The sequence below is a fragment of the Netta rufina genome, assembly GCF_964035555.1.
Source record: "Netta rufina genome assembly, chromosome: 25".
Classification (NCBI taxonomy): Eukaryota; Metazoa; Chordata; class Aves; order Anseriformes; family Anatidae; genus Netta; species Netta rufina.
This window is the reverse complement of record NC_140149.1, coordinates 421,429-444,347: the sequence shown is the minus strand read 5'-3', so window position 1 is coordinate 444,347 and position 22,919 is coordinate 421,429. Positions and strand designations below refer to the sequence as shown.

General features: G+C 57.8%; 2 protein-coding genes across 4 annotated transcripts in view; one reads left to right on the top strand and one right to left on the bottom strand.

The window, feature by feature from the left end:
• Positions 1-46: 46 nt before the first annotated feature.
• ROBO3 (roundabout guidance receptor 3) lies at positions 47-9,112 on the bottom strand (the record flags this gene model as incomplete). Its single annotated transcript, XM_084301653.1, has 26 exons — positions 47-207; positions 287-385; positions 454-531; positions 610-716; positions 1,000-1,161; positions 1,228-1,393; positions 1,477-1,665; positions 1,747-1,835; positions 1,903-2,044; positions 2,122-2,307; positions 2,420-2,591; positions 2,874-2,986; positions 3,054-3,270; positions 3,362-3,476; positions 3,549-3,731; positions 3,818-3,983; positions 4,068-4,149; positions 4,299-4,507; positions 4,614-4,785; positions 4,868-4,992; positions 5,077-5,204; positions 5,573-5,711; positions 5,787-5,907; positions 5,979-6,136; positions 6,781-7,107; positions 8,965-9,112. 26 exons carry the CDS (start codon positions 9,110-9,112, stop codon positions 47-49), a joined length of 3,954 nt encoding a protein of 1,317 aa, XP_084157779.1.
• Positions 9,113-16,265: 7,153 nt separating this feature from the next.
• The window catches only part of MSANTD2 (Myb/SANT DNA binding domain containing 2), a gene marked incomplete at its 5' end in the record, with an annotated part of 30,641 nt that continues 23,987 nt past the window's right edge, over positions 16,266-22,919 (top strand). For all 3 annotated transcript variants that reach the window (XM_084301688.1, XM_084301691.1, XM_084301690.1), the window contains one exon: positions 16,266-16,763. In XM_084301688.1, coding sequence (XP_084157814.1) covers positions 16,266-16,763 — 498 coding nt within the window. The remainder of the gene's footprint in view (positions 16,764-22,919) is intronic.

Sequence of the window (22,919 nt, the reverse complement as noted above, 5' to 3'; positions counted from 1 at the left end):
TCTACCCCAACATCCCTGTCCCTTGTGTCACTGTCCCCGTGCTGCCTCATCGCTCCTCATGCGGCAGGCAGGGTGACAGCGGGTCTGGGTGGCGGCTGCGCCCTGAGCCATGGCCACGGGAGCTGGTGGAGCCACGGGACGAGGCGCTGCCAGTGGTGGAGCAGCCATGGGCCAGGAAGGAGGGCTTGCTGTAGGGGACGATGTCACCTGCAGGGGAGGGAACAGCGCTGGTGGCAGCCTCCACCCTGACACTTGTTGTTGTGATCGGCTCCCCAGGAGGGCTTACCCTGGCGGGGTGGGCGATGGGCAGCCTTGCGCTCAGCACCGCTTGGCTCCTGGCTGGGGGTCTCACCTGGGGGCGGCAGTGGTGGCGGCGGCAGGTCTGCTGCAGGGAGGGAGCGGGGGCTGAGTGCCACGGGTGGCCCCTGCCCTCCCCCCCGGACACCCACTCACCTCCTAGATGCTGCTCCCGGCGGTAGCGGCTTCCTTTGGGCTTCGGGCGACTTTTCAGGGTCTCTGAGCGGGTTTTCCCTGGGAGTGATGGAGCATCAGACCCCTGCCCCGATGGTGAGACACCCCCAGCCCTTGCACTGGCACCCCAGGGCTCACCTGTGCCATGGGGGTGGTGGGCTCGGGGCATGTGGCCCTCGCTTGTGTCTGGGCCATGGGAGCTCAGTGGGGGGCTTGGTGGTGGTCCTGCGCCGTGGGGGGGCCTCCTGGGAAAGAGGGAGGGGTGATGTGGGGCTGGGGATCATCGACACTGCCTGAAAGGGGTGGGGAAGTGGGGGGAGCATAGAGGACCCCCCCGTGCTGTGCTGGTGGCCTGGCAGCACAGCTGGATTGCAAAGCTGCAGCCAACTTGCACGGTGGCAGCACAGCCGGGTGGTGCTGCCCTGTCTGGACCTCAGAGTTACGCCCGGACCGCGGTGCCGTGTCCCCGTTGTGCTATGTCACGACAGGACATCGGGTGAGGCAGCCTGAGCAAGTGCCATCTCCTACCGGGGCAGGCGGGGGCTGTTGAAGCGGTGGGGGCTGCAGATGTCCTCGCGGGGTGCAGGTGCCAGCACGGCAGGGGACCAGCAGCCGGCAGGGGTGGCAGGTGAGGAGGCGGTGGGCTGAAGGACGTCCTCCCCGAGGGGACACCGGTCCTCCAGCCCCAAGCTGCAGGGGGCACAGGGTGGGTGCTGGGGCCAGCGTGCCACAGCCCCCCTGGCCACATGCACTTACCTGCCCTCCTCATCTTCTTCCTCCACCACCTCCTCCTCTTCCTCTTCCTCCTTCTTCACCTCTTCCTCCTCAGCGTACTGGCTGAGCTCGCTGGCTGAGGGTGGCGGGGGCAGCAGCTCCGTCCAGCTCAGCTTGGGCGTTTGCACCGCTTTCCCCAGTTTTTTCCCTTTGGGGTTAGGGACGTGGGGCTGCAGAGACAGGGATGCCCCACAACGTCCCCACATCCCCCTGGCACTGCCATGGCCCTACCGTGCTCGGGGCGGCCGGGGGCCAGGTGGGTGTACAGGGTGGCCAGTGGCTCGAGGCCGTGCTGCGAGCAGGGACGGTGGAAGGTGCGCAGCTCCTCGCCGCCCACCTCGATGCTGCTGTAGATGGGTCCCTCGGTGGCCCCCGCCCCAAATGGCTCCGTCTGGGCGATGTAGCGGGAGATGCCAGCCTCTGCAGAGCATGGCTGGCCCTGTCAGAACTGGCTTCCACCCCCAGCCCCTTGCCAGCCCTCACCCTGAGCTGACCCCTCACCGTTGTAGTATCTCTCAGCAGTGTCCAGGCTGCTGGTGCCACCACCACACCACGCGTCCACCAGCCACGGGTGACCACCAACGGCAGCCCTGTGAGGACACAGGCTGAAAGGGCATCCCCGGGTGGGCTGCAGTTCCCAGTGGGCCGTGCTATTACCTGGGGCTGCCACGCGCCGGAGCCGGGGTGTGCAGAAAGGTGAGCGCAGAGAGAGATGGAGGCTGGGCCGAGAGTGCAGCGGGGCCACGGCAGGTCCCTGCAGCACCCATAGGTGCACCCGTGGGCGCATAGGCGAAGGAGGCTGCAAGGAGAGGAACCCTGTGTGGGCGCTGGGGACAAGTGGATCTGGGACACCCAGGGCCGTGCCCGTGCCCGTACCCGTGAAGTGGCTCAGTTCCTTCCTCCTCCGGCGGCGGCCATAGAGCCAGGCACCAAAGCCAGCGAGGACAAGCCAGCAGGCACCGCCAATGCCAGCGATGAATGCTGGCCTCCTCGCCATCTCCGCCAAGTGCTCAGCCACACCACCCCGGCCTACTGGCCCTGCTTCCCGCTCCACAGGAGGTGCTGCAAGCAGAGGGGGAACCAGCAGGTTCCAAGGAGCCAACCACAGCACCCACCACAAGGAGGACCCCTGTAGCCCCCACCCGTCGGTCCTGCACAGTGCAGGGGCACTCACCAATATGGATGGGGACAGGTGCACTGCGAGCACCCACACCCGCGCCGGTGGCCGCTGCCACCTCAGCATGATAGGGGACACCAGGCACTAGCCCCTGCAGCACCGTTGCCAGCACCGTCCCCTCCACACTCTGGTTGATGTGGAATCGGCTCTCGTTGCCCAGGCACCAGATCTGGTGGGGGGATGCATCTTTATGGTGGGGGGGGGGGCAGAGGGAAACGTGGGGTGTGATGGGGACGTGGAATGCAGTGAGGGCTTGAGAGACGATGGGAATAATGCTTGTGATAAAGGTGTGAAACGAGATGGAGATGCGGGATGTGATGGGGATACAGGATTCAGTGGGGACGTGGGATGGGCTGGAGATGTAGGATGAAATGGGGATGTGGGATGCAACAAGAATGCGATGAGAATGTGGGATGTGATGGGGATGTGGGCCCCTGCTGGCCCCACTTACCCGATAGTCACGAATGACACCATTCTGCTCAGCCAGCGGTGGCGGCTGCCATGAGATGCGGACACTGGTGCCATTCCCCACTGCACTGACAGCCCGTGGTGGGGCACTGGGGGCTGTGGGGCAACGCGGGGTGTCATGACCGTGCTGTCCCATATCCCCGCATCCTATTCCCACACTCACCCGCCTCTGGGGTGCGCAGGGCACGCACAGCACTGTCAGGACCGTGGAGATGGTGGAAGTAGGGCCGCACCTTCACCTCGTAGTCCTGGCCGCGGCGCAGCCCAGTGAGCAGGGCACCCCGCTCGCCCGGTGCCCGCACGTCCCGTGCCTCCCAGCGCCCACCACGCCGCCGGTACAGCACCTGGTAGCCCTGCACAAGAGGCGATGGGGGCTCCACCTGGGGACACAAGAGATGGGAACAGGGTAGGGGGGTTATGGGATGTGCTGCATCATGTCCCCCTCCTCTCCCACCGTGTCCCTGCACTCACAGTCCAGGAGAGGCGGACGGCACCTGGTGGCAGCACCACTGGCTCCTGCAGGTGCACGGCCACTTGCGCAAGCTCCGTTGGCACCTGCTGAGGGTTCAGGCCTGGCTGCGTGGGGCTGGCATCTGCCAAAAAGCAGGATGGTGTTGGGTGCATGGCCACAGTGAGGCACTAAAGGGTCCCTTTGCACCTCTTCTGGGTCTCACCTTGGGTGCGGATGGGCTCTGAGACTCCGCTGGGGTCGCTGAGCCCATGGGCACTGACTGCCCGCACCAGGAAGAGGTAGACAGTGTCAGGGACAAGGCCACTCACAGTGTGTGTCTCGCCCTCCACGTTGGCTGCCACTGTCTTCCACGGGCCACCTGCTGCCTCACTGCCAGGGGACAAAGGTGACCCATGGCCGGGTGGCACTGGGCCACCAGGTCCCCACTGAACCTGGAGGGGGCAGCTGTGGGATACCTGAAAGCTTCCACAACATAGGTGACAGTTGTGCCACTGCTTTGCTCATTCCCTTTCCAGCTCAGGGTAACACTGCTTTTAGTGACGTTGGTGACCAGAGGGGTGGAGGGTGGCTGGGGGAGGATGGCAGGCTCTGGGGGTGGTGGGGAAAGTCCAGATCCATCACCTGTGAGGAGAGGTGCCGAGACCCATGGCAGCTGCTTCCCCAGTCCCATGGCTTCCCTGGTCCCACAGCATCCCCACAACTCACCTTGCACCTGCAGGGTCCCACTCCAACGCGTCTCACCCATTGAGCTGGTGGCCACACACTCATACTGCCCCGAGTCTGTCACCTGCAAAGGGAAGAGCTCCTGCCCCATTGTCCTGAGCAGCCATCACCCTGGGCACCCAGCACCTTGGGCACCCACCACCCCTTGCACCCCACTCCCCATCTCAGCCCCCCCCCCGGTCCTTCAGGGCTCTCCCCAGCAGGATGGCTCACCCGCAGGCTGCTGATCTGCAGGGTGCCATTCTCCAGCAGGCTGGTGCGGGTCTCGGGGCCTGGCATGGCCCGGCCGTCCTTCAGCCACCCCACGTGGGGCTGGGGGTCACCGGCCACCCAGCAGGGCAGCCACACCGTGGCCCCCACTGGCAGCACTGTGTGGTTGGCGGGGCCCCAGTGGATGACAGGTGGCCCATGCTCAGTGGGTGCTGCAGGGTGGGGGAAATATCCAAATGAACCCCCACCCCTTCCCTGACACAGTTCAGCAGGTGTGCTGAAAACGCACATTTTCTGCTTGACCTGGCGCCCACCTACCCGCCTCCACCTCCAGCAGTGCCTTGGCCAGGACGCTACCGGCCACACTGATGGCCTGGCACAGGTAATAGCCTGCGTCGGTCGGCTGGACGGCAGCGATGGTCATGGCACCACTGGGGGCTACCGAAAAGCGGCTGGCTGTTTGGGGAGGCTGGCCCGGGAACAGCAGCGTCTGGGGGAGGAAGGGAGGCAAAGCTCTGCTGTGTGGTGGGGGCGGGGGTGTTGGAGGTCTGGGGACAGTGAAGGGGACAGACCTGGCTGCCTTCCTTCTGCCAAAACACGGCTGGTGGCGGATTGCCTGTGGTCTCACACTGGAAGGTCACGCTGTGGCCAGGGGGGACGCTCTGGTTATGGGGCCAGGTGACAAGCTGGGGGGGCACTGGTACAGGGGGGAGACAGAAAGAAAAGGGGGGGTTGCATACTTGCAAGCATGCTGGGGTGCTCCTAAGGGGTCCCCCCTTACCGCGCACGATGAGGGTGCCTGAGGCCTCTGACTTGCCCACGCTGTTCTCAGCCACACAGGTGTAGGTGCCCTCATCTTCCACACGCACCCGGCTGATCCTCAGGGTGTTGTCAGCCAGCAGCTCCCACCTGGGGAGGACCCCCCAAGCCCACGGCACCAGCAGGGCACCAGGGTGCCACAAGGGTGCCATGGGGACATGGGGTGTGATGGGGATGTGGGATGTGAGGGGGACATGGTGGGAGATGCAGGATGCAAGCAGGGATGTGGTTGCAATATGGAACCATTGTGTTGGGGATGTGGAATGTGAAGGGGAGGCACCATGTGATTAGGATGTAGGTGTGGTGGAGATACAGGATGCAAGGATGTGGAATGCGATGGGGATGTGGGATGCAGTGAGGACATGGGATGAGGTACCAGCACACCCAGCCCCATTACAGATGCCCATCCCAGCACCGGCTGTGGCAACCTCTGTGCCAGCCCCTCGCCCACCACTTACCTTCCTGGTGGCAGCTCACCGTCCTCCTTGCGCCAGCGGGCTGTGGGCTGGGGGTCCCCCAGTGCCTCACAGGGGAACTCAGCCATCTCGTCCACCAGGACCGCTTGGTTTAGTGGCCACTTGCTGAATGTGGGGCGTTCTGTGGGGCAGCTGCTGTCTGTCACAGCCCTGCCACCCCCAGCACCCCAAAAAACACATCCTCACCCCCACGCACCGAAGACCACCAGCTCAGCCGGCTCGCTGTCCCGCTCCCCCACCATGTTGGTGGCCACGCAGATGTAGATGCCAGCATCGCTCTTGTGTGTGGTGGCCATCATCAGCTTCCCACCACGGATCTGCCAGGAAGCCGAGCTCAGCCAGGGCCCAAACACCAACCCTGTTTTTTGGGGACCACCCTGTCCCTCACCGTGATGCGCTCATCCTTGTCATTGAGCAGGGCACCGTTCTTCTTCCATGAGACAGTGGGCTCAGGGTGACCACGGGGTGGAACACACTCAAGGACGGCCGGCTCACCCACTGCCACCACCACATCCCCAGGGGGCTGCCGGAAATCATCCCGCAGCACTGGGAGGGGAGGGATGCCACAGTGTCAGCCCTGCCTCAGTTTCCCCATCTGTATGCTCCTTCTGCAGCAGGAACCCCTTTTGTGGGCAAAAAATACCCTTTCCCAGCATGGAAATGATTTCCCAGGGTACAGCAATAAACCCAGTGATGCTGCAGTTAATGTTTGCATGATCAAGGAGCAATTCTGGTGCTTAATCCAAGCCCAGTGCAGACTGTCCCCCATTGTGCATCCACCCCCATCCTTCTCGTGTCCCCCATCACCCCCAAACCCTGGTCCTGGGGCTTGTTCCCAGTGCTGACACCCAGCCCTGCAGGACCCCAGGGGGCCACCGAGCCACCCAACAAAGCGAGGGAAGCCAGGGGATGCCACCAGGTACAATATTGTCACTTGTTTTCATTTAGCAGCATCAGGGCTGGGGGGAGGGAGGGGGCGGGAGGGTGGCGGTGTTCATCCCCTCATCCAGCAGCAGCCCAGATCAGAGGTGACAACAGGGAAACTGAGGGGGGCTGGAAGACCCCTGATATCCCCCAATGCCCCTCCAAATGACCCGTTCCTCATGACATTTTCCAGTACTGACCAGGGCAGCAGCTCTGCCCCAAGCCAGTGGCTGGGAAAAGGGGGTGGCAGCATGGAGGGTGCTCACCAGCCACCTCCAGTGAGGCATTCCTGCTGGTGGCTTCACCCAGGTAGTTCCTGGCCACACAGACATAGACGCCCTCGTCAGGTTTGCCACGGCGGCCGTGGATGATGCGGAGGAAGAAGAGAGAGCCGCTGGGCAGCAGCGTGCGGTGGGAGCGGGGGTCTTCACGGTCTGTCTCCACCCGCTCACCGTCCTTGTACCACTCGATGGTGGGCGGGGGGCGTCCTTCTGCCTTGCAGCTCAGTGTGGCTGGCTCACCCTTGGACACCAGCAGGTCTGAGGGGTGCTCCACGATGCGGGGTGCCGAGTCCTCCAGCTGTGGGTGGGACCCTGAGGAAGTGTGTTGCATACCCTGAGGATGCTCAGCCCCCAGGAGGTGAGATGAAGTGAGTCCAGGGCTCAGCTGGCAGTGGGGAGGGCTCCCGTGCATCCTCCGCCCCCCCATGTCACTCCTGTGTGTGACCCTTCCCTGTGTGGACTGGGGGCTGGGAGCAAGGCCATGAGAGTATAGGGCAGGAGATGTGGAGATGGGGACATAGATAGGGATAGAGACAGGATGGAAATGGGAGAGGGAGAGAGGGAGGGAGAGGGGGAGTCAGGACGAGGATTGGAATGGGGATGGGGACAAGGACAGGGTTGGGCATGAGAATGGGGACTAGAATGGGGACAAGGACAAGAACAGGGATGAGGATGGGGACAAGGACGGGAACGGGAGAAAGGACAGGGATGGGGACAGTGACAGGGAGGGGGACACATGTCCTGGCCTGGGAAGGATGCTGGACCAGAAAGCCTGGGCAGTGGAGGAGAAGAGAAGGGTAGTCAGGGCCCACAGTGTGCGGGCACCGTCCCAGGAATGGTGGACCGGCAGGGCAGGGTAGTGGCTGCAGCCGGGGGGGGTCAGCAATTAAGGGGTCTGTACCAAAGAGCTCAGTGCAGCATGGTTTGTCCCTGTTTGGTACTTTTGGTGCCTGCTTCCCCTGGGATGTGGCACACCAGGAGTTGGTGACATTAAGTTGCAGAAAATGTTTGGTTTTAATTTAAAAAAAAAAAAAAGCCTCCCCTCCCCATCAAGTCTGTTTCTCAATGAATGCAGGGAAATCCCTATCGTTAAGGCAGGAGAATTAATTAACGCTCATTAATGCTGGTGCCTGCATTGATTTGTACCAAGCCAGAGTTCAGAGCAGCATTTGCCACACAGAGACCCCCAAACTGGAGCGGGCCAAGAAATCCCAGCCCCTCGGTGAGCCCTTCGGGAGTTAATTAAAGAGCGGGACTTTAATGACGCCCCAGCCCCGGCTTCCTCCAGTCTGTGACCGAGTGGCACGGCCCGCTGTGTCCCCAGGGCCACCAACGGTGTGTCCCGACGGGTCCCCCAGTGCCATTTCGGCGTGCCCCAGCGCCGGCGCTGCAGTTCGGGCTTCGGTCACGGAGTGTCACTGCTGTCACACGCAGATGGGCTGGGGGGGGGGTGCGTGCAGGTAAGTGGCACCGAGCGCCGGGAGGGTTACCCCTGCGGGACAGAGGGAAGCCCTTGGCGAGAGGGATGTGCTGCCGTGGGGACGGGATGCTGCGGAGTTCCAGGCACCCCGAGGGGCGCTGCTGGGCGCGGGGCTAATTGGGACGAGCAGGGGGTTCGAGCCGGGCCCCTTGCCGAGCCCAGCCGGCTGCGATGGGACAAGGGGCTCCCGCAGGGGGGCTCCTGCAGCAGAGCTCCCCATCCCTGATCGGCCCGCCCTGACCCAAACGGAGCAAAACTTTTGGGCGCAAAGAGAGGGGAAGAGAGGGGAAGAACTCAAAAAGTGCTCTAAATGCAGCCGGCCCCCCGTCCCTCCGGTACCGCCTCTGCCCCGGAGACCCGGCTCGGGGAGCGCAGTGGCTTTGGGAATACGAGAGTGGCCTCGGTTTGGGGTACAGAGACGATTTGGGAACATGCGGCGCTCCCGGCTCGGGGTCGCAGGGTCGGTTTGGGAAACACGGATCTTGTCTGGGGATGTGAAGCCGCTCCCAGTCACAGGACAAGGAACAGGCTTTGGAAAATGGGGCTGCTCTGGGGACACGGGACGGATCCGCGTGTGAGGACGCGGGGCCGGTCCCCGTTCAGGTCCCGGGTCGGGGCTGGGGGCTGCGCGCTGCTTCCAGCGGCGGGGCCGGGACGGCGGGGCCGGGACGGCGGGGCTAGGCGCGTACCGTTGCCGGCGGTGAAGTTGTGGAGGTCGAGCGCGGTGATGCTGCCGTTGAGGCCGAGCAGCAGCTCGGAGGAGTTGGACATCTCGGACGCCAGCGAGTCCGCGAACAGGTTCATCTGCAGCAGCGTCTTCAGCAGGTACCGCAGCATGCTGGCACGGCTCGGCACGGCCCGGCACGGCCGGACCCGGCACGGCCTGGCCGGATCCGGCACGGCACGACTCGGCTCAGCTCGGCACTGCCAGACCAGAACAGCACGGCAAGACTCAGCACGGCAAGACTCGGCTCGGCTCGGCTCGGCACCGCCCCCCGGTCCCGGCGGGGAGCGGGGGCGAGGCCAGCGAGAAGCGGAGAGGGGGGCACAGAGGTGGGGGGCGGAGAGAAAAGGGGGGGGGACCCGGGGAGCGGCGGTCACCCTTGGAGGGGGGGCAGGGGGGTCCTGAGCTACTCCCCCCAGCCGAGGGGGATGGAGGGAGGAGGAGGACGAAGGGGACGAAGATGCTGCTGGGGAGCCCAGGACGATCCCCCAATATGCCGGGTCCCGCCTCTGCCGTCACCCCCTGCTCTGCCTTTGCAAAACGCCTCTCAAATTCATAATTGGCAATTAGCGGATTTATTAATGCGACGGGCTACCGTGTGAAGCAATGCACCTTTTCGGAGCTGGCTGCTCCCGGCGCTAATTGGAGCCTGAGCATGGCCCCCCAGCTGCATCCCCCTGGCGTGAGAAGGGGCTCGTTAGGGTGGCACTAATGACCAGGCTGGAAAAGCACAAAGCTGCGGCTGGCGAGGGGGTGGGGGCAGCGAGGGGGCTTGGGGTGTGCGGGCAGGATGGGAAGAGGTGGCTGGGAAGAGGAACGGGTGATGGGGAGACAGCTGGGTGACATCTGTGTGCACATCTGGAGGCGCCTGTGCTCTCCCCTTGCCACAAATCTGGAAGAAGCGGCCACCAGGCACACACATCTGGATGCACACCTACAGATGAAAGGGGGCCTGTGCAGCTCAGCTCATCTGGGGTACGAATGTGCTCCAACACTGGTTCACATCTGGAGGCTTTTTCGGGCCATTGTGCACAGCTGGGAGACAGCAGGCTTTTATGATTCAGAACTGGGGTGCAGCTGGTGTGCACAGCTGCAAGGCGTTGTGTGCACCCACAGCTGGATGGGTCCCTGGTGCCACAGCCGTGCACATAGATGCAGGCACCTTTGTGTTGAAGTGCACACTCACCTCTGGAGAGCAGCATACTTTGAATTTGTGTGCATCTGGAGCCATGACAATGTTTAGCTGCTTTCAACTGGATGTGAAAATAGGATCTGGGTGAGTTCACATCTGGCCGTACATCTGGAGGGCTCTGGAGAACAGGCACACACATGGAGCTGTGCTGGAGGCCACAGGTGTACATCTAGAGGGGTGCAGAGATGTGCAGGCGTGCACAACTGGAGGGGCACGGGTTGTGCACACATCTGGTGGCATACTGGCATATGCATTGGATGCACATCTGGATTTCTGGGGCCCTCTGGCACATCCGTGAACACCTGGGAGCCACTCCACCTCTTTCAGCCCCAGCCAGGAAAGTCACTGCTGCAACCACAGAGCTCCTATCTGGGCATCTGCAGGGCCATGCATTATTCATGCCTCCTCTTGTTCGTGGGCAAGAAGAGAAAGCAAATAAATATTAATTTAATAGTAACACAAAGCTTTTCCATTTCTCCTGCTGGGCTTTCAGCAGTCCAGGGACTCCTGGTAGGAAAAAGTGGAAATAAATTACCTGCAGAATAACAGGTTTATCCAACTCTAACAATTCTCTGCATTGGTAATTGAAAGTGGTGCCGGAATATTTAATGCCATGGCATCTTCCCTCCCCGAGCCTGGGGTTTCTGCGTGCCCCGGAAAGCCAAGCAGCGAGGACAGGGCATCTCCAGCATCTCCTTGGCCAGGAAAGAGAGTAGAGGAGCATGTTAATCCCCTCTAAGGTGGTGACAAGCTGTGCACTGGGGATCCCACAGCTACCCGTCCCCAGAGAGCTTTTGGACCTCTTTTAATGGAGTGCTCTGAAGAGTTTTTAATGTGAATCCGAGGGTTTTGGGAGCCCTGGGGATTAAAGCACCCAGCCCTGGCTTGTTGGAAATCCTCCACATTAACCCTGCTCTGGGTCACCCCAGGCCTAAGACAGGGGTGAGAGGCTCCTGAGGGCGGCACATGCAGATCCAGCCCCCAAAACCTCCTCTTGGGACGGGGGAAGCAGACAAAGGAACCACTTCGTCCCGGCAGCTAATCCCCCGATTTGTCCCTGTTAATCAGATGGGCAAACAGCGAGCACGGGGTGGTGCTGGGGGCATTGCCTCCTTGTTAGCAGATTTATTATCGCCGCCGCGCTGCCTAATTGTCCTTTAATTCGGCGATTAGTGGCTGTTTGCGCAGGGCTTGGGTGCCGCTCGGGCGTGGTTGAAAATCGCTCCTCAGAATTTTTGCATCAGGCTAGGACAGGGTGAGGCTCTCCCCAGGCTTTGCCTCCGTGTCCCTCTTTATTTCAGCAGTCTCTGTCCCCGCCTTTCCCAACCCTCTGCGGCGTTGCCGAATGGCATCGGGGTGGGGAAACTGAGGCACGGAGCCGCAAGGTGGGAGCCGGGCGGGCCGGAGCTGAGTAATGACAAGCGACAAGGCATTTGTATGGGCAAACGAGCGGCTGGGAGCCCCCATGCCGATGCGGGGGATGTAAATCCCGCACAGCCCGGCTATTAGCATACCCCCGGGGAGCTCCCTGCTATCGCCTGTGTCGGCGGCTGCCTGGAAATGCGGCGCGTTGAATATTTATACAGGGCACGGGACGCCGTGCCAGGGAGGAGGGCCCCGGGCACAACAAGGGGGAAGAGACGGGGCGCTTTAGGTGGTGACACTGGGGTGTTGGAGAAGAGCAAAGCGGGGTGTCTTAGGGGATGCTTTAGGATGATGCTGGGAAGTGTAGTGGGATGCTGCAGGGGCGATAATGGCATGTTTTAGGGGATAATGCCCGGAGGCTTTAGGAGATGGTGCTTTAGAGGAGTGGGTGATGCTTTAGAGGAGTGTGTGGGGGGGATGCTTTAGGGAGTAACACTTCAGGGTTGATGTAGGTTGCTTTAGAGGAGTGTACTGGGATGTTTTAGGTGATGACACTGAGATGCTGTAGAAGATGATGCCAGGGTGCTTTAGACCATGAAGCTGGGATGGTTTTGGAGGGCAAACTGGTGTGCTTTAGGTGATGATTCCAGCGTGCTTTAGGAGAGGATGGTGTGATGATTTAGGGGATGATGCCAGGAAGCTTTAGAAGATACTGCTGGGATGCTTTAGTTGAGCACTCGGGGATGCCTTAGGGGAAGACACTGAGATGCTCCAGGAAATTATTCTGGGATGCACCAAGGGATAACAAGGGATGTTTTAGGAGATGATACTGGGATGCTTTAGAGGAGGGTGGTCAGATGCTTTAGGGGATGATGCTAGGATGCTTTCAGTGAGCACACTGGGATGCTTTAAGTGAGTGCTTTAGAAGCTGACACTGAGCTGCTTTAGGAGATGATGCCATGATAAACCAAGGGAGGATACCAGGATGTTTTAGGGGATGATGCTGGGATGTTTTCAGTGAGCACACTGGGATACTTTGTAGGCTGCTGCTGGGATGCTTTGTGGGAAGATTCTGGAGTGCCTCAGAGGAGTGGTGTTGGGATGTCTTCTCCCCATGCCTGGCAGGCGCAGCAGGGCAGTGAGTCAGGGGCTCCTTGCAGGGCATCACAACCCACCTCATTACCACTGCCTTTGGGAAGCCAGAGCCCATGTGTTCTCGAGATGAGCAGCTTGGTGTATATTAACATCCCATTTCCACCTCTTTAATACAGAGTTTGCCCAGATCATTCATCAGCCGGGCCTCCCTTCAGGGCCAGGGGAACCAGGCAGAGCCCAGCAGCTGGGTCACAGCGAGCAGTGAGGGCTGCGTGTCCCTGAAGCCAGGTCTAACAGGTAGTGGCTCATGTGCGAATCGCTGCTTTGGGGCTGGCGCATCATTGGGAAAGGCGCTATCAAAGCTGTGCTTAATTGGGTGGAAGGGTTGTTTGCATGGCCACTAATGGGGGATCAGAGGGCCAGGGACTGATCGCTGACGGCCATACAAAGGCAACCAATTACTTGCTTGTCTGCATTATGTATTAACCCATCTGGGGCTGGGATATTGGCTTTGAAAGGGAGACAAAGGCAGAGGCGTGACAGTCCGCCCCCACCAAAGAAGCTTGCCTGGGTCCCTTTGTGCGTAGGACTGGGCAGCTGGATGCTGCCTCCTCCTCCTCCTCCTCCTCCTCCTCCTCCTCCTCCTTACCATTGCCCATTGGGATGTGGCCCCCGGGGGTGTCCCCAGGCGCAGTGGCAGTGTGCTGCCTTGCTTGGCATCCCCACGTCCTCCTAAATATTGCATCACCACCGCAGGCATCCAACGCCTTTTATCTCCTTTCATCAGACCTTGCTCTTTGCTGCCCACTGCCACATGACAGGAAAACCCATTCGAGCTTCTGCTTTAATTGGCATCAGCCACCATCACTGCTAATAAGTTTACACTTCTTTTCATCAACATGCTTTTGCAGTGGGAGGTTAATTATGAACAGGTCAGTAAATAGCAGTAAACACTAGTTCAGGAATATCTAATGGCTTGCCCACTTGTCTCTTTGGTAATTGTTAATTATCATGATTGGGTTGGAAGGGTGGTGTGAGCAAGGTGCTGGGGTCCCCAGGGTGGCAGTATGGCCACTGGCTGTTTGTCCCTCATCCATGTGTCTCCAAAGCTGCCTAGTGAGTGCACAGGTGATGCCAGCTGAGAACGGCCACTGGTCGTCATACGGGTGAGCCTGGCCTTGCATGCTGAGCATCTGCACCAGCACCCTCCAGCATGGCTGGAAACACCCCCAGAGACACCACAACAGCAACTGTGTGTTGTGGTCAATAGATGAACTGCTTGGGTTTGGTGTCACTGCAATGAAAGAGACGTGGTTCATTCTCTTAACACCAGTACCAATCCAGACTGTGCGGCTGGGGTGCCTTCATGGTGGCATTTCAGACCCTGCATCCATCCCTAATTAAATTAATCCTGACCAATGTATACTGCCAGCGGTGCTGGTTGATGCGATGCAATGTGAACGCTCACCCAGCTGGTGCCAAGCTCGGTCTGCATCTTGCTGCTGCTCAGCAAAAGATGGCACAGTTTTTTTTTGTTTTTTTTTCTAATTGTATTTCCCTGCTTTTCCCAATTAAACGGAGCTTCAAATGAAATAGAAAAGTTGAGGGAAGATGAAATTAGCACCAGTTAACAGGGAGTGAGCTTTTTGCTGGTATGGGGGCAACCCCAGAGATTCTGGCTCCCATTTGTACCCCTTTCCCCCCCATTACACTAAGAATCCCTCTAATTTGCCTCTGTCCTGAGATATCTGGGAGCAAAGTAAGTGCCTGCAGGGTGGCCAAGGATGGGCACAACTCACTACAGGAATGATTAGCACTGCTGACGAGGCCCTTGGCAAGGCAAGGAGGGGGACAAGCCCCATGCCAACATTTCATTTGCAAATGGTCAAACAGCCCTAATGGAGATGCAGGGCTGCATCGCAATCAGCTGCTCTAGAGGAATAATGAATTTTTCAATACGTAATTAACTGTTAACCTCATTTGCATCCCTCCCCTCCGCCTGCTCCCCTGCATTATGGAGAGCCCCTCTAATTGTGTTCTGATTAGCTCGGAATGGTGTGTGTGTGTGTGTGGGGATGTGTGTGTGTGCAGTGCTGGGGGGGGGGGAAGGGTGGATGGTAACAGGGACACTCGGGCTTGGGCACAGGAACACCCAGCACTGAGGATGTGCGTCAATGGCTGCATAGTTTGGGGCACGCCAGCAGGGGTGGTGATGGGTGCAACCCTTTGGGGACACTTCAGCAGTTGGCACGTCCCTTTGGGAACCCAGCTGTGGGGACAAACTGTCAGGGACTGAGGTGGGGATATCTGTCTGGGGACCTGGATTTGGGGACGCACAGCAAGGCAGGCAGTGGGGGCATCCATCAGGGGACGCACTGGGAGGGTTTCAGTGTGTGCGTCCCTTTGGACACCCTTTGGGGACATGCTAGCAAGGGCATGCATCCCATGGGGGATGTGTTGCAGGGCTGGCAGTGGGTGTACCCCTTTGGGGACACACTGGCAGTGGGTGCACCCATTTAGGGACATGTCACAGGGCTGGCAGGCTGGCACAAATCTAGGCACACATTGCAGGGCTGGCAGCAAGTGCACCCCTCTGGGGACACACTGGCAGTGGGTGCACCCCTTGGGGGACAAATTGGCCGTGAGTGCACCCCTCTGGGGACATGTAGCAGGGCTGGCAGTGGGTGCACCCCTTGGGGACACTCGACATCCCACTGGGTGCCCCTTGCTCCCCATCGCTGCTCACAAAGAGCCCCGTGTTCCTGTGCCCTGACAGCATCCCCTCGCTGGAGTGGAGGCGTTTAATGTATTCCAGCGCCTGCAGCTCATGAAATTTGTAATGCCACAACCGCGGTAATCCCTGTAATTAGAATTGGATAATTACGGCTCTGATTGCTCCCGGGCCGCTCCCTGCCAGATGTGCTGCAGCAGCCGGGGGGGGGCCACCGCCCCCCCTCCCCCCCCAGTCCTGCCTGAAGAGCTGCCTTTTGCCAAACACGGGTTTGTTTAACCAACACGACGCTAATTAAAGCATTTTGTTTAACGGGCTGCGCGATGGGGGGGGGGACGCCGAGGATGGAGCCAGGCAGCGCCAACCCGTAGGGACCCCAAAAGGGGGCTCGGGGAGGGTCCCAGGAGAAGGGCGAGGCGCGGAGCCGGCCCCTGCTGCCCTTCGTTAGCGCCCCCCGTGCTCATCAATCAAGGCCGGGAAGGGCCCCTCTGCCCGCAGCCGCTTTAATTGGGGGCTCGGCGGGGGGGCGGCTGCGGGGCACACGCGGCGCCTTCTGCGCGGCGGCACCCCGGGGCAGCGCGCGAGACAGGCCCCGCCCCTCGAGGCAAGCCCCGCCCCCTAGAGACACGCCCCGCCCGGTTAGGACTCGCCCCCGCTGACAAAAGCCCCGCCCTGTCCGCTTAACCACGCCCCCTCCTCGCAGGACCACGCCTCGCATCCAGCGAAGCCCCGCCCCCGCCAGCCGCGGCCACGCCCCGTCTTCTAGCCACGCCCCCCTCTCCGCCACGCCCCCTCCGCGGTCCTCTCGGCTCGGGGCCGCCGGAAGGCCCTCCCGAGGGGAGCCCGCGCGTCACTTCCGCCCGCTCGGTCCGGCAGCTCCAATATGGCGGCGTCCTGCGGTTCCTCGCAGCTCCCCGCCGCCGAGCCGCCGCTGAAGATCCCCAAGATGGAGGTGCTGTCGCCGGGCTCGCCGGGCGCGTTGAGCGACGGCAACCCCAGCCTCTCCGACCCGTCCACCCCCAGCGGCGCCTCCCCGCTCGGCCCGGGGCCGGCGGCTGGCGGGGCCGGGCTGGGGGGCGGCGGCGGCGCGGGGGGCCGCGGCGGGGCCTCGCCCTCCGTCTCCTTCTCGCCGGGCGGCGCCGCCGCGGCCGCCGCCGCCGCCGCTTGCCGCGGCATGTCCTGGACGCCGGCGGAGACCAACGCGCTCATCGCCGTGTGGGGCAACGAGCGGCTGGTGGAGGCGCGCTACCAGCAGCTGGAGGGCGCCGGCACCGTGTTCGGCAGCAAGGCCCCCGGGCCCGCCATGTACGAGCGCGTCTCCCGCGCGCTGGCCGAGCTGGGCTACGAGCGCACCCCCTCGCAGTGCCGGGAGCGCATCAAGGTACCCCCGGCCGCTCCCGGGCACCGGGGGGGGCGGCGGGCCCGGGGGGGGGGGGGAGGCCGCAGGAGGGCGACGGTATCTCCTGTCCCGGGGACTCGGGGTCGTGCGAGTCCCCCCGGCTGTTCGCTTCTCCTCGCGTGGAGCCCCCCGGCAGCGTTGCAGGGCTGCGGGCGCTGCTGTGCCCTCGGGGTTCGGCCCTTAGGTTCCCCTCGAGTGGGCAGGTAGCAGCAGCCTCTTTAGGGGTCGGCCGCGGGAGGCCCCGCGGCACCTTCCCGTGGGTGTGCCAGGCAGCCCTAGGTCCTTCTGCAGAGCCCCACGGCCCTGGGTGGGTTGGATTAGTCCCCTGATGCGTCCTCCAGCGGCCCTTGGCCAGCAGTGGGGTGGCGTTGGCAGCCCTGTGGGAAAAGGAGCTTCTGCAGTGCTGAGGAACGGTGTGGGTTCAGGTTGGCTGTGTTGAGTGTGCAGTCCTTCCGTGGTTTGGGGTTCACTTCACAGATGAGAAGCTCTCTCTGGGTTATGACCACGCAGAGCATGCTGCAATCTCAGAAAGCTTCTCTGACAATTAGGCTGTGTTACAGCTGTGTTTCCTTTGGTGGTAGGTTTTAGAGGGTTGAGTTTCCAATCGCATTATTCCCTAGCGAAAAGGAAGAGGTTGGGTTCCATTTGGGAGTAGATACTCAGTGTGCCATGCTTTTACAAAGGGAGCTGCGTTGAGGACCACATGGTGGGGTGGAAGGGACGGCAACGGGTCGTGCAATGGGCAGGCAGTGGTGCCCCAGCAGTGCCTGCAGTCCATAAGAACCGCTAGAGGTTTCAGTTCATAAGTGTGAATGAAACTCAGCAAATTAAATGCTCTGAGTTCCCTCAAGGCTTTTGTTTTACCCTCTTATAACCCATTGGGTCTTCTGTGCAGTCACTTGAAATGTTGATTGATTAAAAAATAACATCTTGTTATCTCTTGTTACTGCTGGGGATCAGCAAGGACGTTTGCTCCTCTGTGCCTTGTTTTAGCCACTAAACACAGCTGTGCTGGCCCATCCTGTCTGGAACTGTCCAGGCACATGTACCCAGGTCTTTGATTTGCAAAGTATGTGGAGTAAGGGACTCTGTAATTCTGCAGTACTGATAAAGAAGACCAGTGGCAGTTAAGTCTTGTAGGCAATTACACGTGCTGCTGAGCATCCTGAGAGATGCTCAGGAATAAGCAAGAAGGGGACTTGCCTTCAACATCTACCTGATAATTAGATCAGCATGCATCTTTGGAAAGATGATTGAAATGAAGCAAAGCCCCTTCCTAAGGATGTAACGGTTACTAAATATATTTTCGCGTGTCATCTTTTTGTCTCCATGCATTTGCAGTTTAGGGCTTAATTCCCCAAACGCATCAAAATGCTTTTGAGAGAAATGTTGCTTTTAAGCAGATACTTCATCCACTGCAAAACTTCTCAAAGTCCCTTGTTTTCTGAGCAACTTCCAACGTAAATTGTTTCTTCCACAAAACTGGGACACTTTGGGTTTTGCTAGAGTCCAATGCATGATGGAAAAACTACTTCAGGTAGTTTTCCTCACCGCGAAGGCTCTGATGATTTTTAGTTGTTGCAGCAGCTCCTGCAGAGGTTGTTGAGGACTGCTACCGTAATTCTGACTGTAGGTTCTGCAAGCAGTTGCCTCATGGGATGCAAAGCGAGAGAGAAGCAAGGAGAAGCCTTGCTACCAGGGCAGCCCAGAGCTGGCCGTCCTGGTCATACAATGCTTTGGGAGGATGCTGGTCAAGGGCTGTGGCTGGTGAAAGATCCCCTCTTCCCAGCAGTTGTCTACTTTACTGCAGGAGAGACTTCTCCCCCATTGAGAAGTGCTTCAACAGATTTGTTGTCAATGAAATGCTTAAGTTGCAAAGAAACCATAAGTTGTGTTTTCATATGTATGTATCAAAGAGTTTAGAGGGAATGAAAGACTACGAGGCTTTTACTTTTCATGTTGTCGTAGCTTCAAGAGCACCTCTTGAAAGATCTGTCAGGCATTTGTCTACAGATTCTTCTAGATCGATGCACCGTGCGTCCTCATGGAGTCTGAAATAACATACCCCACAGCATCTGGTTAAAAGGCTCAACATAAAGGGGCTGTCTGTTTTCCATTGACATGCTGTCCTAGACTATTCGGTCATGGGCTTTCTGCCAGCACGGCCAGGTGAACAGCAGCAGTTTGATGTCAGCAAGGAAGGCTCCTCATTGCAGGCTTTCATCATCCTGTGCACGTCCTGGAGCAGGGCTAATGTCTTACCCTGTGCCCAGTGGTGAGGTCCTGCTGGTGCCCGAGTCTTTGCATATCCTGGATCCATGCTGGTGTGAGGGTCTTTACCGCTGTGGTCTTGGAGATGCAAAAACATTGTGATGGTGGAGCTTTAACAAAGCCTTCGGGCTTGCAGTAGGTTTTTCAAGAATTGCTGTAAAATGAGCGCTCTTTGAAAGCTGAGGTTTTTGAGAGAGCCAAGAGTTGACATTGTTACGGGAATTATTGAAGTAGTTGCAGTAGCTGCTGCCAATCCTAAAATCCTGTTTTTTTGTAGAATTCCAGGCAGAATTGGCTGCTTGGCTCTTTCATGCTCAACCGAGGGTGAAAATCACTTCTGGATGCAGAGTGGTTGATGTTTGAAGGTGCTCTTAAGATGGAGCGTGAAGACTTGGACTTGCTGCGGGAACAAGGGCAGGTCACAGGTACTTCATAGTCTTATGCTGTCGGTCGTCAGAGCTAAAAGCAGAGCCAAGGGTGGTGGTGATGAATGAATGCTTAGTTGCATCATTCCACTTGCCTACTTGTAGTCATAATGTTCTATATTTCCATGACTTTATAAGATACTTTGACTTAATGTCCCTCAAGGGAGAGTACTGTAAGTATTTGCTGATTGATCATAAGTGTAAATCATGCTTAAAATGTTTTGGACCTGACTTACCTTATAAATACATTTTAGATAAGAACTCTCTATTGGCTTTCTTCAGGACACCTAATTTCTGGGCTCTGCCAAATCTTGAAAAGTGAGTTAGAAATGAGTGGAAAGGAAAAAGTCACCTCTCTGAAGAACAAAGTTTTCCAGTTCTCCAGTTGTATCACATATATGCGTTATCTTCTAATTCAAACAGGATGTAAAGTAAGGTCCCAGTTCAGATCTTCTCTGTTTCTTAACATCTGCGTGTGGTTTTCTGCACATAAGCAGTGCTGGTCTGCAGTCTGGAAATGAGACTGCTGTTCAGTTTGGCCACTCCTGAGTGTCTGTTTCAGATTTGGGGATTCACACGTAACGGTTCCAACAACTATTCCTAGTTTATTTCTGCAGAAAGAGACCTTGAGCCTGACTTCATTGCTCTGATGTGTGTGGACAAGTTAGCTCAGCGATCAGGAACTGCAGAAGAACTGAAGCATCTTGATTTCTGCCGGTTGGGTTCCCAGAAGCTGTGTTGTGCTCCATAGTTTCCTCATCCTGGCATGCCAAGCTGTATGCTTAATCATGACTTGTTTGGTAATATGCTCCGACTGTTCCTACGACTGTGGTCTCACAGCTCTTGTTAAAGAATTGTTTACTAAAACACATGTGCTTTTCCTCCAGCCCTGCTCCTCTTTGCGAAGTATGTTTTTACTCAGAAATGATAATGAGGGAATTAGCCTGGCTCAGCGTCTGTGTGTCCTGAAACTGGTCCCTCTATGCAGCGGTGTGGAGCATCTTCAGCTCTTCAGTTTGACCTTATAACTATTTTTTAAAAGCAAAGGAATGGGATATTTTGCAAAACCCTTTCCGGATTTATATGCAGTAACTTCTGTTTTGTGCCCTTCACCTAGCAGTGCTGTTACTTCAGCCAGAGGGCAGACGGTTAGCTACTGACTGGGGTTGCAAAGGGCAGAGGCTGTCAACTGCAGAAAAATGAGCTTTCACTTAGTGCTCTGAAGTTTCCATATGACGGCCAAAAAAGCTGATATATCCAATATGTATGTTCTGTCATCACTTTCAGTCACATAATGCACATGAACATCGCCGTTTCATCCTCTTCCAACCTTTGCATATGGCTGCGATGTCTGGCAGAGGTGGATGCTCTAGGGAAGTGCAGATGAGCTCAGGCTTTATGGTTGCCACTGACCAGTGTGGCACAGCATGAGCCATGCAAGTCAAGGACAATTTTCAGGAAATTATTTCATTTTTTTAAAGGATTGTTCTATAAGTCCTGCAGCTGTTTTTCAGTACTGGAGCTTGTGCATTTTTAAATCTGCAGAAAAATAATTTGTTTCTGCTGTGTGCATCTTCCTTTATCAAAGGTGAAATCAAAGACTTGCTGTCCTGACAGTGCTTCGTTTAGCTGGGCTGTGAGTATTTCAGTACTAGAAGTTCACTGGCTGCAATTGCAGCTAGCAACCCTCTCTCGAGCAAAGAAATCGCTCCTTAAAAGTTGCAGTTCAGCAGTTGGGAGACTGTTAAAATGAATTCAGGGTCATTCTTAATTTGTCGTTTCTTCAGTTCCCATATAAAATTGGGAAAGCATGGGTTCTGCTTTTATTTAGTCGCTGAGATGCTGAAATTTGTTTGCCTCTCCCAGAAGTGGGTGCCAAGTTGTTCATTCAAAGAACAGACCTAGTATCTAACTCTCAGCTGGGACAATTCACAAGTTCTGCTGCTGATTGCAAACTTGCTGCCCTCATGTTTGACTTCACATGCACAGTGACCTGCCTGTCACCCTGGACAGGTTACTGGAGATTCTGTTGGGTTGTGGTTGTCTGCAAATACATGATTTGTTTTGCAAAGAAAAAAAAACAAAACACCTTGAAGACACTTGTTCCATGCTTTCACATGGAGAATGTAGGCACAGAGGGGGGAAGTGAATGCCACTAACCCACGTGAATCACAATGGAGTGAAAAATTATGCTTGAATATCAGCTGTTCACGTTCTCTTGCTTTATAAGTAAAACGATGATGACAGGGGCTTACTTTAATGTGGCTGTGGTTTTTGCTGCTTTACAATGTAAACAATCTATTTTAAAATCTTTGTAGCATGAAGTTGTTTTTAAGGAAGGAAATGCTGTGCTAACCAGACTGTCTCAGAAGAGACTCCTGTAGTAATCTAGTTTGACCTTCTGTCGTGGTTCCGCTCGAGTGGGCAGCCGAGCTCCACCACAGCCGCTCTCTCACTCCCCCTCCTCAAAGAGGAATGGGGAGAAAATATGTGAAAAGGGCTCAAGGATTGAGATAAGGACGAGAAAATCACGCAATAATTATTGTAACGGGCAAAACAGACTCGGCATAAGGAGATAGTAAGATTTATTGCCTACAACTAACAAGCAAGAGAAGTGAGAAAACAAAGGAAAAAAAAACAAAAGCACCTTCCCCCCATCCACCCTCTTCCACCTCCTCCCCCCGAGCGGCGCAGGGGAACGGGGAATGGGGGTTATGGTCAGTCTACAGCACTTCTTCTCTGCCGCTCCTTCTCGGTCACTCTCGTCCCCTGTGCTGTGGGGTCCCACCCACGGGATGCAGTCCTTGATGAACTGATCCGGCGTGGGCTTCCCACAGGCAGCAGCTCTTCCAGAACTGCTCCAGATATGGGTCCGTACCACGGGGTCCATCCCTCAGGAGAAAACTGCTCCAACCTGGCTCCCCTACGGGCAGCAGCTCCTGCCAGATCACCTGCTCCTGCGTGGGCTCCTCTCCACGGGCTACAGGTCCGGCCCAGAATCTGCTCCGGCAGGGGTCTTCCACAGGCGGCAGCCTCCATCGGTGCAGGGCCACCTGCTCCACCGTGGTCTCCTCCACGGGCTGCAGCGTGGAACCCTGCTCCACCGTGGTACTCCATGGGCTGCAGGGGGACATCCTGCTTCACCATGGTCCTCACCACAGGCCGCAGGGGACTTCTGCTCCGGCGCCTGGAGCACCTCTCCCCCTCCTTCTACACTGACCTTGGCGCAAGGCTGTTCCTCGCTCCTCTCACTCTCCCGGCTGCTGTGTGGCGCAGCGTTTTTTCCCTGTCTTAAATATGCTCTCACAGAGGCGAAAAACAACATCGCTTATTGGCTCGGATCTGGAAAACAATGGGGCCCTTCCCAAACATGGGGCAGCTTCTAGATCTTTCTCACAGAAACCACCCCTATGGCTCCCTGCTACCAAAACCTTGCCACGTA